At 31.4% G+C, this 15,806-nt stretch overlaps 2 protein-coding genes across 2 annotated transcripts; both read left to right on the forward strand.

Moving 5' to 3' along the window:
- Window positions 1-4,288: 4,288 nt before the first annotated feature.
- Window positions 4,289-7,752, forward strand: LOC129951049 (maltase A3-like). The gene is made up of 6 exons (XM_056063045.1): window positions 4,289-4,550; window positions 5,783-6,243; window positions 6,327-6,580; window positions 6,701-6,899; window positions 6,959-7,410; window positions 7,465-7,752. Exons 1-6 carry the CDS (start codon window positions 4,364-4,366, stop codon window positions 7,679-7,681), a joined length of 1,770 nt encoding a protein of 589 aa, XP_055919020.1. The 5' UTR covers window positions 4,289-4,363; the 3' UTR covers window positions 7,682-7,752.
- Window positions 7,753-10,379: 2,627 nt separating this feature from the next.
- LOC129952576 (maltase A3-like) lies at window positions 10,380-15,806 on the forward strand. Its single transcript, XM_056065229.1, has 6 exons — window positions 10,380-10,648; window positions 13,910-14,370; window positions 14,430-14,683; window positions 14,740-14,938; window positions 14,999-15,450; window positions 15,508-15,806. The coding sequence occupies exons 1-6, from the start codon at window positions 10,435-10,437 to the stop codon at window positions 15,719-15,721; spliced, it is 1,794 nt and encodes a 597-aa protein (XP_055921204.1). The 5' UTR covers window positions 10,380-10,434; the 3' UTR covers window positions 15,722-15,806.

A 15,806-nucleotide genomic window follows, 5' to 3' on the forward strand; every position in this document is an offset into this window, starting at 1 on the left:
CAAATATTTTCAAAACCAATTCAGATCTAACTTAAACTTTATTTGGAAAAGAATAAGAAAGAATTTATAACGAATTCTTTCGATAAAATGACGTTCATTAAAAAAAATACTAAAAATTTAAAATAATTTACAGCAAGTAAAAGAAAATCATAACCAAAAAGTTTCCGTACACTCCATTTTTCCTTCGATCTCTTTGAAAAGCAATGCAACGATATTTAAAAATATCAAGGCCTGGTAACTCCTAGGACCTCCTTTATTCTTTATGACTTCCGGCAATCGGTTTTTCATTGAATGCTCTAGAATGGAAGTCGTTTGCGGAGAAATCTTGTTTCATTCCTCAAGTAGTACAGATTTAACGCCAGCTTTGTTTGATATTGTATGGTGATGAATTTTTTTTCCAGATAATTCCACAGGTGCTCAATTGGGTTTGATCTGAAGACGGGGCAGGGGGTTTAGTTTGTTTTTCTTTTGACATAGTATAGCTAACCATTCTTTAATTTAGAGGGATGTGTGCTTTAGGTTACTAGCTTGTTAAAAAAAAAATAATAATAAAAAACTTTAGATAGCATAGACAGGGACCGAATCCAAGACCTCTGGCATAAGAGTTCAACGCATCATGACACGGGTACTCCAATTATCGTATTGGAATATAAAATTATTCTTGAGACCCAGTTTTATAGCACTTAATAGAATATTCTCCTTAAGTATATTTTAGTAACTCTTCATGACAAGAATTACTCTTGCAGAATTTGTCAATTCCTCGCAAGAGACAGTACCCGTGAAAAAAACTTTAGATAGCATAGACAGGGACCGAACCCAAGACCTCTGGCATAACAGTTCAACGCATACTAAACATCATGTCACGGGTACTCCAATTATCGTATTGGAATATACAATTATTATTCTTTTAGACCCAGTTTAATAGCACTTAACAGAATATTCTCCTAAGTATAAGTTCCAACGCCGGAAGATGGCATACTTCCCTACATCATAATATTTCCGTCACCATGCTTCATAGTAGGTTTTAAATATTTCGTTTTTAGAGCATTATTTGATTTTCTCCTAACCATTTGATGACCATTTGAGCAATAGGATTCTGCTTTATTACGTGTTTTATTTCGTAGTCCAATCTAGGTGGTCTTATTTGCTTTTCGTTTAAATGGCTGCTTCCGGATTACACGACCCCGAAATCCAGTCAAAAAATGTCTTGCTGTCTATGGACAATCATGAATTTCATCTATTGATTTCAATTTACCGACAGTAACAGGAGCACTTTGCGTAAAGTCTGCGATACTCCTTACTAATCGTTTCTCAGTACTATGATCAATCTTATCAGAATTTGGTTATTTGGGTACTGGTTTTGTTTTTTTGAATTGCTCCAAGACATACTGAATAGATTAAAGGATAGATTTTTTTTTTTAATTTTCTCTGTAATTGCATTTTTTAACTTGGCTTTTTTTTATAAGGAACCCATAGTTTTGTATTGCTCAGGAAAGATACCGCTCATAGAACCGTTTGTTTTTTTTAATTTTCTTAGCAACTTTTGAACTGATTGCCTTCACAATATTTAAAAATTTTCAAAATTCGGTATCTCAAAAACTGGTCAACATTTTTTTACAAAATTGAAATGTGTAGCGTATATTTACAATCTCTAAACAACTGCATACCAAAAATATTTTAATATTAAAATTAAAAAATTTTATACCTGCATACAAAATTAATTTGAAAAAAAAAGTGCTCTAACGATTTTCAAAAATAAAATTTGAAAAATCAACGGTTTTTTGATTTATAAAATGGCATTTAAATTTTTGAAGACAAATTTATTTTTTCAGGTAAAATTTTGAATATTAAAATATTTTTTTTTTTAAATTATTTTAACTATATTGCCTTGGGTTATATAAAAGAATAAATAAACTAGTACGTAGTTAAAAAAACGTACAACCTCTACAACTACTGCTTACGTGTCACTTCATAACTAAAATCCAAAACGCACAAGAGCCTGACTGTAACCAACACATGAATAACAATTTCTTGTACTTTAACGAAAAAAATAAACTGAACGTAATAACTCCGTGTTTGCGCTGAAAACTTGTAGGAAAGAAGGAATGCGATTGGATTGTAGTAGATACCTTCTACCTACCAATAACATTCTTTCACTATCATCATAAACATGTCATTATCTATCTATCTCCATAAAGCTGAGCACGCCAAGTGAACTATTCTATGTTCGTTTTAGGCACCTACCTAACTACACAACCAATAGGCGATCGCTTTACAATTTAAACATACCTACATATTCTTCCTCTTTCTTATCATCAGAAAATTTACTTTTCATCCTGGTTCTTCTAATATGAAATTAAAAAAAGACGCTGGGATGCGACCCACTCTGATAACTTCCCATCCCGTATGTCGATTTGTATTGCTTAAAAGTTTGTCTATATGTACTTTTTATAAAAAAATGGACTGTTGGATTTTTATATAAAAATTACTGAATATCGAAAACAATATTTTCTGTGAAATAATATAAGTTTGAAGCCAATATTTTTAATTTTTGAAAAGCTATTTGAATCGAAAGTGAATGTTTAACAATTTTTAGCATGGTTCTTTTTTTAGAGTTTTATTTTTTGTAAAAAAAACTGTCAATTCGATTTTTTTTTTAAATGTTACTGAGCGTTGACAACAATATTTTTTGAAAGATAAAAGTACATTAATGCCAATATCTTAAAGTTTTGAAAAGATATTTGAGTCGAAAATCAACTACCACCTTTTATTATTTTTTTTTAGGTTTTTATTTTTTGTAAAAAAAACTGTCAATTCGATTTTGCTCAATATTTTTCAGAATGTTGGAAACAATATTTCTTATAAGATAAAATAAGTTTGAAGCCTAAATTTCAAGTTTTTGAAAAGATATTTGAATCGATAATTAATTTTTACCAACTTTGAGTAATATTTTTTTTGATTTTTATTTTTTTTTTAAACTGTCAATTGGATTTTTCTCAAAATTTAACAGATGTCAAAAACATTATTTTCATCATCATCATCATCATCATTTCAACATTATCTTCGTTGCACAACATTGTTTTGAAGATGAAATCATATTGTAGTCGTAAAATTTTGGAGGTGACAAATTTTTTTAAATGGAATTTTTCCAAAAAATATAGTTGTTTGGTATCACGTTACAGTTTATTATATAAAATTTAATTCAAGGCTCTAGCGTTTTTGGTTCGCAAGATATTTAGGGTTAACCAAAATGTTCACCTTTTTTTCAAACTGCTATGGTAAAAAAACCTCCCACGCAATTTTCTTGAGAGCCCTTTCTACATCTTTCTGCCTTATTATCTGTACAACAAAATTTATTTGAAATCGATATCTCTTCTGGTTCTTGAGCTATGGACAACGAAAAAACGTCGGGAACGTGCGGACGTACGAACGTACGTACACACTTACGCACAGACATCTTTCTAAAAATCTTTTATTTCGACTCTAGGGACCTTGAAACGTCGAGATATTTCAAAATTTTCAATTTTACAAATCGGACCCATTACAATAACTTCCTATGGGAAGTTAATTAAATTGAATTCAAGTTAAATAGATTTTAGGGCCGAAAGGCATTAGAATTAAGTATTATTGTTTAACTTAGAGTGTCCGTATGTGACCAGTATGTTAGTTGTAAGTCATGGTTAATTAGGCTAGTTTTATGAATTTTTGTCTAGATTTAAGATAGTTTTAAGAAATAATGAATTAAAATAGAATTTCAGAAAAAAAATACACAAAATCATTTCTCTAAAACTCATGGACTCATGTTCGATGATCTTGATGAATATCGACATACATTTTAAAATCCACAAATTGAGTTAATTACATTAACTCAATATGGGAGTCAAAATACCTGAATAAACTATTTTCCATATCAGTGAATCAGTGTTCATTAACTTTGTTTAAACCATTTGATTGACAAGTGTATCGTGAAGTTTTTTCTCTCATGTATGTTTATGGGGCAAGGACGATATGATATTATGTAGCAAATGTTCATATATACAATTTACTACAATACGTGCCTACCTACTATTGTGACGCAAACAAAATTCAAGGTATCTTATAAATTTATCAGAAGAGATCAACAATTTCTTTGTTTTTAAATTAGCTGATTGTACCACTCTATCTTTTCTGTCATGACACTTAAATTAAAAGTCTGATAATCTAAAACAGAATAGATCAAGATTTAAGTAAAATTAAACCTATCGGATATTTATGTATGAACAGTACAAATTTTTAGTCAGACTGAAAGCAGTCCATTTTAAATAAAAGACTTGTGTCAATAATATTGTATTTTAGATTGAAATTCTTAGTGAAAGTTTTCAGAATGATAATTAAAAGTGTGTATTTACTAATTCTGTTTGCGGTAGCAGAAAGCTTGAACATACTCCCTTCTTTTCCGCAAAATAAGGTAAGCACTAGTCACGGAAAGTGGTGGCAGACTGCTTCTTTCTATCAAATCTACCCCAGATCGTTTAAGGACAGTGATGGAGATGGCGTGGGAGATTTAAAAGGTAAACGAAGTAAAAACTTATGTTACTTTTATTTTATATTGTTCTAGTCACTTGGTTTCTATGACTGACTAGCTGTCAACTATAGTTTTGGCTACGGATAATTATTCTCCAATTTCATATTTATCTTCACGCCGAAAGAAATCAATACAAATTGGTTCTGCGGCTTAGCCGTAAAGACTTTAAAGACAGAAGAATGGAACGATTTTATTAATACAGTTTTATTGTACGGTCTTAGAGCTTTAACTTTTGTTTAATTTACATTGATTGTTATTACAGATATTACCGACACTATACAAAATTTAGGTATAAAAAGAGATAACTTGCCATGATGCACATTTATATTGGGCTCAGCTTCAGATATGTACGCTCTTATCATATCTTGCCGAAGACTTTATCAAATTCAAGTAGACGAGCATTTATAACAGCTTTTTAGATTTAAGCAATTGGATTTCAGAAACGAACATTGAATACTTGAACCAAACTTATAATTATCGATGCTGTTTATTTGTCGTTAAAAAGTGTGGTGTATTTATTGATAACTTTCTGACGTAAATGTTGCAGAACAATGTTGGATATACCATCGATATCTGCTGACTTCTTTTCTTTATTTACTCGTAGATGAGTTGAAACTTAACCTTCTTAACTAATATTGAACTTTGCCAATAGTGTGGTGTATTTATTTATAACTTTCTGACGTAAATGTTGCAGAACAATGTTGGATATACCATCGATATCTGCTGACTTCTTTTCTTTATTTACTCGTAGATGAGTTGAAACTTAACCTTCTTAACTAATATTGAACTTTGCCAATTTGGCTTTTTCATTGATCGTCTATACCCGAAATCAATCGCTATTCCGGAGAAATGGCAGCGGTCATTGGCGGAGTTCTATGCATATATGCTTGCTATCAGAAATACTTCTCGCTTCTCTGTCGTTCTCTCGAGATAAAAAAATTTAAGCATTTTGTGCTAACATGCTTGGATCCATAGAGTTAAGAGTGCGAGTTTGCATATTAAGTATGCTTAGCTATAAATCTTGACGATGAAATTCATTAAGCACTTACTTATAATAATTAAAATCTACTTATTTGGAGGAATTTGAAAAGAAAAGCGAATGTATTATGCCAAATCATTTATGAGCAACTTGTAGTTTCTTTTCAACATGGCATCGTTTCTTATTCTTAAAACGCTTTTTAATATTTAATATGCTGGTTTTAACTTTTTTCATTTAAGGTATTACCGAAAAGTTACCATATTTAAAAGAAATTGGAATTACCTCATTATGGCTCTCACCGATTTTCCCTTCACCGATGGCCGACTTCGGCTATGACATTTCCAACTTTACTGAAATAGAACCAATTTTCGGCAACATGGAAGACTTCGATGCTCTGATGGCAAAAGCCAACGAAATTAAAATTAAAATAATATTGGATTTCGTTCCAAACCACTCAAGTGATGAATCTATATGGTTTAAGAAATCAGTCGAACGTGATCCTGAATTTGAAGATTTTTACGTTTGGCATCCAGGGAAAATAGTCAATGGCACAAGACAACCACCTTCAAATTGGATGAGTCAATTTCGTGGTAGTGCATGGGAATGGAATGAGCAACGTCAAGAATACTACTACCATCAATTTGTTAAAAAGCAACCGGACTTAAATTACCGTAATCCTAAAGTCAAGGAATATATGAATGTAATTAATTCTTAAATTAACAAAATGTTAAAAAATATATTCAAATATATAAAACTATATAATGTGAATAACTTTTTTAACAGGAAGTCTTAAAATTCTGGCTGAAAAAGGGTGTTGCGGGATTCCGTTGCGATGCTGTGCCAGGAATTTTTGAAATAGCGCCTGATACCAATGGCAACTATCCAGATGAGCCACGAAATAATTCAGTAAACGACAAAGATGCTTATAACTATGTTCAACATATTTATACTTCTGATCTACCGGAAACTGTTCAGCTGGTTTATGAATGGAGAAAACTTTTAGATGATTTCAAGGCTGAAAATGGTGGTGATGACAGGTATTTATTGAGTAGTAATTTACTTTTTAAGAAATGTATGCTCTAGTTTGAATAAGACTCCTTTTTTTTAATAGAACAAATTGCAAAGTGACAATATTCTTTTATTATATTTGTTTTAAGAATTCTCATGATTGAAACATATTCTGAAATTGACAAAGTTATGGAATACTATGGAAATGAAACTCACATAGGGGCTCAGATACCTTTCAACTTCCTTATGATAACTTATTTAACGAATAACTCTGATGCCTATTATTATGCTGAAATTATAAATTTGTGGTTGGATAAAATGCCTAAAGGAAAGACAGCTAACTGGGTGGTAAATGATTTTGATACAAAAGTTTGTTGCTAAGCTGAAACTTTATATCTCTTTGCTAGCTTGGAAATCATGACAGGTCACGGGTTGGATCGCGAATGGGAACTGATCGCATTGATTTGATGCACATGTTAATGTTAACTCTTCCAGGATGCAGTGTCACATATCAGGGTGAAGAAATAGGTATGACAGATGTTTGGATGTCATGGAATGATACCGTCGATCCACAAGCTTGTAACTCTAACCCAGAGATATATTTGCCCCTATCTCGCGATGCATGTCGATCACCCTTCCCATGGACCGATGAAAAAAATGCCGGATTTTCTAATGGATTAAAGACTTGGCTGCCAGTCTCGGATTTGTATCCTCTAGTTAACGTTAAAAGAGAACGTGGTATTCCGTTCAGCCATTTAAATGTTTATAAGCAATTACAAAGCTTAAGATCTGAAAGCACTCTCATCGAAGGGGACACGCAAGTTAAAGCTGTAAGCGAAACGGTTTTAGCTATCAAGAGGTAAATTTTGTTTGTTTCCAAAATCATTTACTTTATATCGATTTTATTTAAAAGATCATTGTCAAATAAACATACTTACATCACTTTGGTGAACATAATGGACAACGTGGAAACCGTTAATTTGTATTCGGTATTCGCCAACATTTCACCTAATCTGGAATATGTAATCGTAACTCCTAAGTCTGAACGTAGAAAAGGTGACCAGACGTATGCTGATCAAATTATTATGCTGCCTAAAGAAGCAGTTGTTTTACGAACAACAAAATATTAGCGATGGCTTAAAATAAATATTGACATGTATTTGGTTCTGCTTATTAAAAAATATTGATGAAAAAAATTTTATATATAAAAACCTATCTAAAATGTTTTGAAGCAGTAAAAATATATCTCAAAGTAGATACTATAGATTATAGACAGTCAAAAAAGCTCATGTTGAAAGAAAGTGGAGAGTGGATGGTTAGATGAACATGTTGTCAAAAGATAGACAAACTTTCTTTAGAAAATGTCTGCTAATATTTCGAACGACTGACAATATATTCAGTAATTGTCAGCCAACCATCTGAAGATGATTGCATACATTTACCATTTACATGAAAAAATTCACATAGTAAAGAAAAAAAAAGGTGGAAAGACGAACGCATAGATGAATCGTTCTTGTGTAGTGCAGGGCGGTTTTAAACATAGACTCTCTTTGAATTGTGATATAATTTGTTTTATATTATATTGTTGGACTATTCGTGTACCTTAAAAATCGAGTTTAATCATTTGCTTAAGTTTTGCAGCTCCAACATTTTATAAAGTACCATCAACCCAGAGGCCTGCTTCAACAATGTGTAAAAACAAGCAAAAAGGGTCTTGTAATTTGTAATTATTATTATTGAACAAATCTGGCCAATATTATATTTAAGAAGCACTAGTGGCGGGAGAGTTAGTGCGTATAACTGTCATGTCAGGGGTCCTGGGCTTAATACCTGTCTGCGCCACATTAAGTTTTGTTCATAGATATTGTTTCTTGCGAAGAATTGACAAATCTCCAAAAGATAGGTTGTTGTAACGAAAAGTGCATTCTTTAATAATAAAAAAATAAATATAAATTAGGTGGCGCAACAGTCCATGAAGAATAAGGGCCTAGTGACTTACAACTCTCAACCATTCCTATGTGCGAGTAAGGGATGGAGGGGACCTACAGTTTATATGCCAAATCCAAACATCTAATTTTGAGGAAGCACTTTTCATCACATTAATTACTCTTGGAGGATATGTCAATTCCTCGCAAGAGGCAGTACCCGTGATTTTTGTTTGGTGTTAATTAAGGTCGTATACAATCCTATTCTTTAATAAGCTTTTCGTATTTGGCATATTAACTGAAGGTCTCCTTCTTTCCTGACAATACTCACACACAATAATGATTAAAAGTTGTATATATTAGATCAACAAGAGGTGGTTACTGATGCACTAGCCGAAAAAATCGGGGTTAACTAACAGATACAACCTTATCTAGTTTTTCTGAGTTTGTTCGGCTCTTAAACTCCAAAACACCATTTAGTAGGATTTCATACCAAAAAGAATAAACCTTGGAAGTAAAGTGACCTGTTAAATATTTTGAAATATTATTGAGATATTACAATTTGGCTTTCTCATTCCGCAAAACGGTTTTCTTAGAACGTCTTTCTCCAACTAGATTTTTCGACACAATAATTATGCAATTGTCAGTGTAAGAGGTGAGAAACAAGTCAAGAATATTTTCAGCGGTTATTTACCTTCATTATTCGACTGGGCTCGTTGAAAAGCTGTGTGAAATAGTTAAACTCAGTTGAACTCAGCACACATTATTAGCGTGCATTGGAGGAGCCAAGTAGAAGTTTTGGATGGAGTCAGACGGCATCGAATTCGTGTGAAGTCGAAACTCTGGCCAGATTTGGGCTTAAATAAATGAAACAGTATTGATCGATGTGATTATTCACGTAGTAAAAGTTGATATGCGACATAAGTTTTAATGTATGTGGTGTAAGCATGGTGGGAAAAAAGATAATGGCACCAAGCTTTACTTAACATGAAAAGAAAATTCAACAGATTTGGAATCCTTACCTAATTGAGTTTCAATTATTGCGTACACAACTGTAATGTTAGAAACAGGCAGTCAAAAATTTGATCCCATCTCTCTTACTATTATTTACTCAAAAACAATTTATCATTGCAATACGTGAAAATTAAAAAATCCAGACAGTTGTTGCAATAGAACATCATTACTAGTTTTATGTCTCAAATCCATCCATCCAATTGGATTACACTTGGAATTTGAAGTTTGAGCTAAAAGTAGAAATTAAAAGAGACCGCTATGGTTCAATCCGAAACCTGGTTTTCGATTTATAACGTTTTAATTACTGAACATTAACTTTATATTTATTTCTAATATCAGTGTGAGAAAATCGATATGTCAGAACAAAAAATACCTACATTATTGATTTCATTAATAACTTTTTGTTGATTCAAGCTAATTTTTTTTTGAGGAAGATTTTATTATCTTAGGCATTAATATGTTTATATTTATAGAATGTTAAATTATTAATCTTATATTTGTATTGCTAGTCAATTTATTTAAGACCATGAAATGATATGTAGAGTTGATTTTTCTTAAGAAAATCTCTACACTTAAGGTCAAGAAGATCTTATCTATACTTTTTCTACTTGTTTATTTTTCAACTTGATATTTGCCTACGACAATTTCACACAGATATGTACGTATGGTTAGGTATTTTGTAACAAATAGTCTAAGGATTATAGATCCAACGATAGATTATTGACGCTCAATTGGTATTTATATTTCTTCGCGATTAGTACTATAAATCAAGATAACATTAAAATTGATTTATTACTTAAGAAATAATAAAAATAGGTAATAAATAAACTTTATACTAATTGTTTGCCCTCATTTTGAGAATAAAGTCTCTTTTAAGTTATTAAAATATAGCTATTTAGTTTAGTTTTGTGTTAAGTTAAGAGCGGTCCTAATTGGGCATAACAATGATGCAGTTTAGTAAAATACTGTTAGTTGGGAATTTATTTGCAATATTAACATACGCTGCGGTCGTTCCTAATTCAGAGTTTAGTGTTTTAAGTAATGAGAATAATTTAATTGATGATTCTACAAGCAAATGGTGGCAAACTGCTTCGTTTTATCAAATTTATCCAAGGTCCTTCAAGGATAGTAACGGTGATGGTGTCGGTGATTTGAAAGGTGAGCTCTTAAAACAAAATTTAATGAAAAACTTAGCATTTAGCTACGACACGTCTATATAGTTTAGCTAACACGTTTAGACAAAGTACGAGTAAATGACAGTAAACCAGGCTGTAGAAACGTTGTCGACGTCAACCGAAAGCTTAGTATTGATGTGGTTAGAGTTTAGGAGCAGAAATATATTTACATACATACACGTAGGCACTTGCTTTAAAACCATGAATTTATTTATTTTTTCTAATTTACACAAATATGATAAGCATTCCAGAAATAAGTTGAAGTATTATGCCAAGAAAATATAATCTATCAGATTTCAGTAATCTCAGGAAGTTTGTATTTAAAATGTACTGCTGAGAAATATCTTTTTGGGATTTCTTAGTTTTCTTGATCGATATTTAATAAATGATCACTATTTCACACGATTTACAGCCTTCTATATTTCTTCTTTTCTTGGTGGATGGTGCTTCCGCTTCTTCTTTAAATATCGAAGCCTTAACTATTTCATTAAGCTTTAACAATTTCTTTGAAATAGCAACACATCATAATGCTTCAAGTCGTCTACAAGATTAGTCATAACATTTCCTTTCGTTAAGTATAGACATGTGTATATACAATGTGCTTTGTAGACTGCATTGTCTAGTATTTCGGAGATTGATAAAAAAAATCCTACTGCTCGCCCATTTCTCACCTTGTTTCGTTTCTACTGTTTAATGTTTAACCTTTTATTTGATGACTCTACAAGAATAAAAAGGGTTTATTAGGTTAAAAACAATTGTAAAATTAGCACTAAGGTTTTTCGATATTTGAAAAACTGATTAAATAGTAAATTGTAGCTTTAATTAATTGTATCTTTTGCGATTGAAACGAATATTTGTGCAGGAACAAGCAATTGTTTCCGCTAAAGTTATTCAAATCTAATCATGCGCCTAAACTGACATATCCTTTACCACAACTGATCACCGTAAATATGATTATTATTTTATAAGCAGGACAATATGCAATTTTTTTTCTTCAAAATTGCATTTCCTATAACGTTAGATTTAGTGTTTCTATAGCTTTATTTCGGATTCTGACACATTACTTTTAAAGTAATAATAATTTACATTGTCGTGGCATTGTACAGATGGGTGATACTTCCTGGGCGAAATAGTAATGATAGCTTTAAAATGAAATGCGTGGTGAGGCATTTTTGCATCTTAAACGTTTTTCCAGTTCTTCCAGGCGAATCAAGAAAGAAAAGTGCACCATTCCCAGATTGTATATTGCAATAGCTTGTCAAGGCAAGTTTATGTTCTGGTAGCAGTTTGGGTACAAATTTAGTTTGCATTAATTTTTAAATCTCAGTTTGATCAAGAAATTAATTTTAAAAAAGGCTGGGATGCGACCCACACTCAACACTGATAACTTCCCATCTCATCGCATTTCAACTTTTTTTTTTTAATTAAGTTAGGATTGTCAACAATATTTTGTATAAATAAAATATTTTGATTTCAAAAACTAGTTTTGTAACGAGATTTTTAGTCGAAAACCAATTTTAGTAGCATTTCTTGAAGGTTTTTATTTCATATATAAGCAAATATACAGATTGAATTTTTCTAAGAAAATCTAGCACAGAATGAAATCATTTTGATGTCAATACCTTCATTTATTCACAATATATCGAGAATCGAATATGAATTTTTACCAATTTTCCGTACCTACTGTTTTTTGTAGATGTTAATTTGTTTAAATTTTACTGAATGTTGAAAACTATATTTTATATCATTTGAAAATAGTTTAAAGCCAATATCTTTAATTTTTAAAAAGATATTCAATTTGGTTAATGTTTTAAGGTTTTTAATTTTGCAAAAGAAAATTCTCAAAATGTAACCAAATATAAAAAACATTATTTTCTTTCCAAACAATTATTTTGGAGATGCAATTATTTTTTGTTCGTAAAATATTTGAGGTGATAATTATTTTTAACTTCCAATAGGAATGAAATGGGTCCGATTTATCAAATTGAAAATTTTGACATATCTCTACGTTTCAAGGTCGCTTGAGTCGAAAAAAAGATTCCATAGCTCAAGAACCAGAAAAGGTATCGATTTCAAATAAATTTTGTTATACAAATATTAAGGCAGAAAAATGCAGAAGGTCTCTTATAAAAATTTCGTGCGTGGTTTTTTACCATATCCGTTTAAAAAAAAGGTGAAGGTGAAGATTTTGATTAAACCTAAATATCTTACGAACCAAAAACGCTAGAGACTTTAATTAAATTTTAGATAATATATTGTAACGTGATACCAGACAAATGTATTTTTGATAAAAAATCGAATTAACGTTTTTTATAAATCAAAAAAACTTTAAACAAAATTTTTCACCTCGTAAATTTAACAAATACAAAATGATTTTACCTCCAAAACAATTTTGTGCAATGAAAAATAACGTTTTTAATATCTGATATAATTTTGAGGAAAATCGAATTGACAGTTTTTTTTTATAAAAAATAATAACCTAAAAAAAAACATTATTAAACGTTGGTAGATATCAAATACCTTCTCAAAAATTTGAGATTATGGCTTCCAACTAATTTTAACTTATAAGAAATATATTATTTTTAACATTCTGAAAAATGTTGAGAAAACCCGACTTGGCAGTTTTTTTTTACAGTAAATAGAACTTTAAAAGAAAATTTAACAAAAGTTGGTAAAAATGGATTTTCGACCCACATATGTTTTCAAAAATTTGAGATTATGGCTTCAAACTTATTTTAACTTGTAAGAAATATTGTTTTCAACATTGAGTAAAATTTTGCGAAAAATCTAATTGACAGTTTTTTTTACAAAAAAAAATAAAAACCTAAACAAAAGAAATAATTAAAAGCAGGTAAAAATTGATTTTAGGCTCAAATATCTTTTCAAAACTTTGAGATATTGGCTTCCAACTTCTTTTATCTTTTAAAAAATATTGTTGTCAACATTCAGTACAATTTTAAGAAAATTCTTACAGATGAAATCATTCATAAGAATTTTGTAGTTACAGTATTTTAAGTTTACGGATGATTTTTTAAATTATATATTTTGAAAACGTAATGCTCATATAATTGGTCCCGAGTCTTGCGAAAGGCATGTCATAGGGGGATTTAAAAGTGTGAGCAAATCAAAGAACTTTTTTTTTGATCAGTTCTCCCATAGACCTCCACTGCACAATGCGCATACATACTTATTTAACTGAGTATATTTATAGGTTTCATAATGTGCTTATTTGTTTTTATTGTAGGTATCACTGAGAAGTTACCTTACCTAAAAGAGATTGGTATCACAGCAACATGGTTATCTCCCATTTTCACTTCTCCTATGGCTGATTTTGGCTACGATATCTCAAATTTTACAGAAATTGAACCTATGTTCGGAACTATGGCGGACTTCGAAGACTTAATCAAGAAAGCTAATGAAGTTGGAGTGAAAATAATCTTAGACTTTGTTCCAAATCATTCTAGTGATGAATGTGAATGGTTCGTAAAGTCAGTAAACCGTGATCCTGAATTCGAGGATTTCTATGTTTGGCATCCTGGACACATTGTAAATGGTATTCGAAAACCTCCAAGCAACTGGGTTAGTGTTTTCCGTGGTAGTGCATGGGAGTGGAACGAAAAACGTCAAGAATATTATTTGCATCAATTTGTGGACAAACAACCTGATTTAAACTACCGAAATCCAAAAGTCAGACAATATATGAATGTAAGTTTCTATCTGTAGTTAGCACCTTTAATTTATAGTTATGTTCTTCCTTGGTACAGGAAATTCTTCGATTTTGGTTAAAAAAAGGCGTTGCAGGGTTCCGTTGCGATGCTGTCCCAAACGTTTTTGAAGTCGCCCCAGATGCCGAAGGTAATTATCCCGACGAACCTGTTAACGAATGGGTAACTGACCCAGAGGACTATGGATACACAAAACATATTTATACTAATGATCAACCAGAGACAATAAATTTGGTCTATGAGTGGAGGCAGGTTTTGGATGATTTCAAAGCTGAGCATGGAGGGGATGATAGGTATATTTTCTTTCAAAAACGATCATTAGAGAAAAATTAAATTAGTATTTTTTTAGGATTCTTATGATTGAAACATGGTCTGAAATCGACATTGTTATGCAGTACTATGGCAACAAAACTGCTGAGGGTGCTCAAATTCCATTCAACTTTCAAATGATATCTCGGTTGACCAGTGAATCTGATGCTTATTACTATGCTGAAACTATTAATCTTTGGATGGATAAAATGCCCAAAGGTCGAACAGCGAACTGGGTTGTGAGTAAAGACTATATAAACGTCTACAAAATTGCCTAAAGATTAATTTCTCGTTGAAAGTTGGGAAATCATGACAAGAAACGAGTTGGAACTCGCCTGGGAGCTAAGCGCATTGATCTTCTTAATATTTTACTTTTGTCTTTGCCTGGATGCAGTGTCACATATCAAGGTGAGGAAATCGGCATGACAGATGTTTGGATATCCTGGGAAGAAACCGTAGATCCACAAGCCTGTAACGATGATGAATCTGTGTATTTGGAAAAGTCACGTGACCCTTGTCGGTCACCATTCCAATGGAGCGATGAGAAAAATGCAGGATTTTCAACTGGTCCAAAAACTTGGTTACCAATCTCAGACATGTATCGTGATGTGAATGTAAAGAAGGAACGAGGAGTTGCCCATAGTAATCTTAATGTATATAAAAAATTGCAAGCATTACGTCGTGATCAAACCTTCAAACGCGGTGACTCTGAAGTCAAGGCTGTGAATAAAAATGTGTTAGCTATCAAAAGGTAAAAAACACAATTTTGAACTTATTGAAATCCGTACAAAATTAAATTTATTTTTAGGTCACTATCAAATAACTTTACTTACGTAATATTACTAAATATCAACGAAACTGTTGAGTCACTTGACTTGAATTTAGTTTACCCTGGTTTGTCTGGTGAAATGGAATACGTTGTAGTCACTGCAAAGTCTGTACGACGAATTGGAGAAAGATCCCCCACCGATCAAATTATAATGCTGCCAAATGAATCAGTAGTTTTAAGAACAGTCAAGTGAAAGCCATTAACACCGTGTTTAACAATATCAATTAATTTCGTTATGAATAAAATGTGTTGAAAAATGTGAAATTTAAGAAACATAA

This window comes from Eupeodes corollae, chromosome 3 (assembly GCF_945859685.1).
Source record: "Eupeodes corollae chromosome 3, idEupCoro1.1, whole genome shotgun sequence".
In the NCBI taxonomy this organism is placed as follows: Eukaryota; Metazoa; Arthropoda; class Insecta; order Diptera; family Syrphidae; genus Eupeodes; species Eupeodes corollae.

What these genes read in the sequence shown, in the direction of transcription:
- LOC129951049 (XM_056063045.1), top strand. Translation starts at nt 4,364, where the DNA reads ATGATAATTAAAAGTGTGTATTTACTAATTCTGTTTGCGGTAGCAGAA. An exon ending in TGGCGTGGGAGATTTAAAAG is followed by an intron (nt 4,551 to 5,782) that starts GTAAACGAAGTA and finishes TTTTCATTTAAG; the next exon opens with GTATTACCGAAAAGTTACCA. An exon ending in ACGGTTTTAGCTATCAAGAG is followed by an intron (nt 7,411 to 7,464) that starts GTAAATTTTGTT and finishes TTTATTTAAAAG; the next exon opens with ATCATTGTCAAATAAACATA.
- LOC129952576 (XM_056065229.1), top strand. Translation starts at nt 10,435, where the DNA reads ATGATGCAGTTTAGTAAAATACTGTTAGTTGGGAATTTATTTGCAATA. An exon ending in AAGTCAGACAATATATGAAT is followed by an intron (nt 14,371 to 14,429) that starts GTAAGTTTCTAT and finishes TCCTTGGTACAG; the next exon opens with GAAATTCTTCGATTTTGGTT. An exon ending in GTCGAACAGCGAACTGGGTT is followed by an intron (nt 14,939 to 14,998) that starts GTGAGTAAAGAC and finishes TCTCGTTGAAAG; the next exon opens with TTGGGAAATCATGACAAGAA.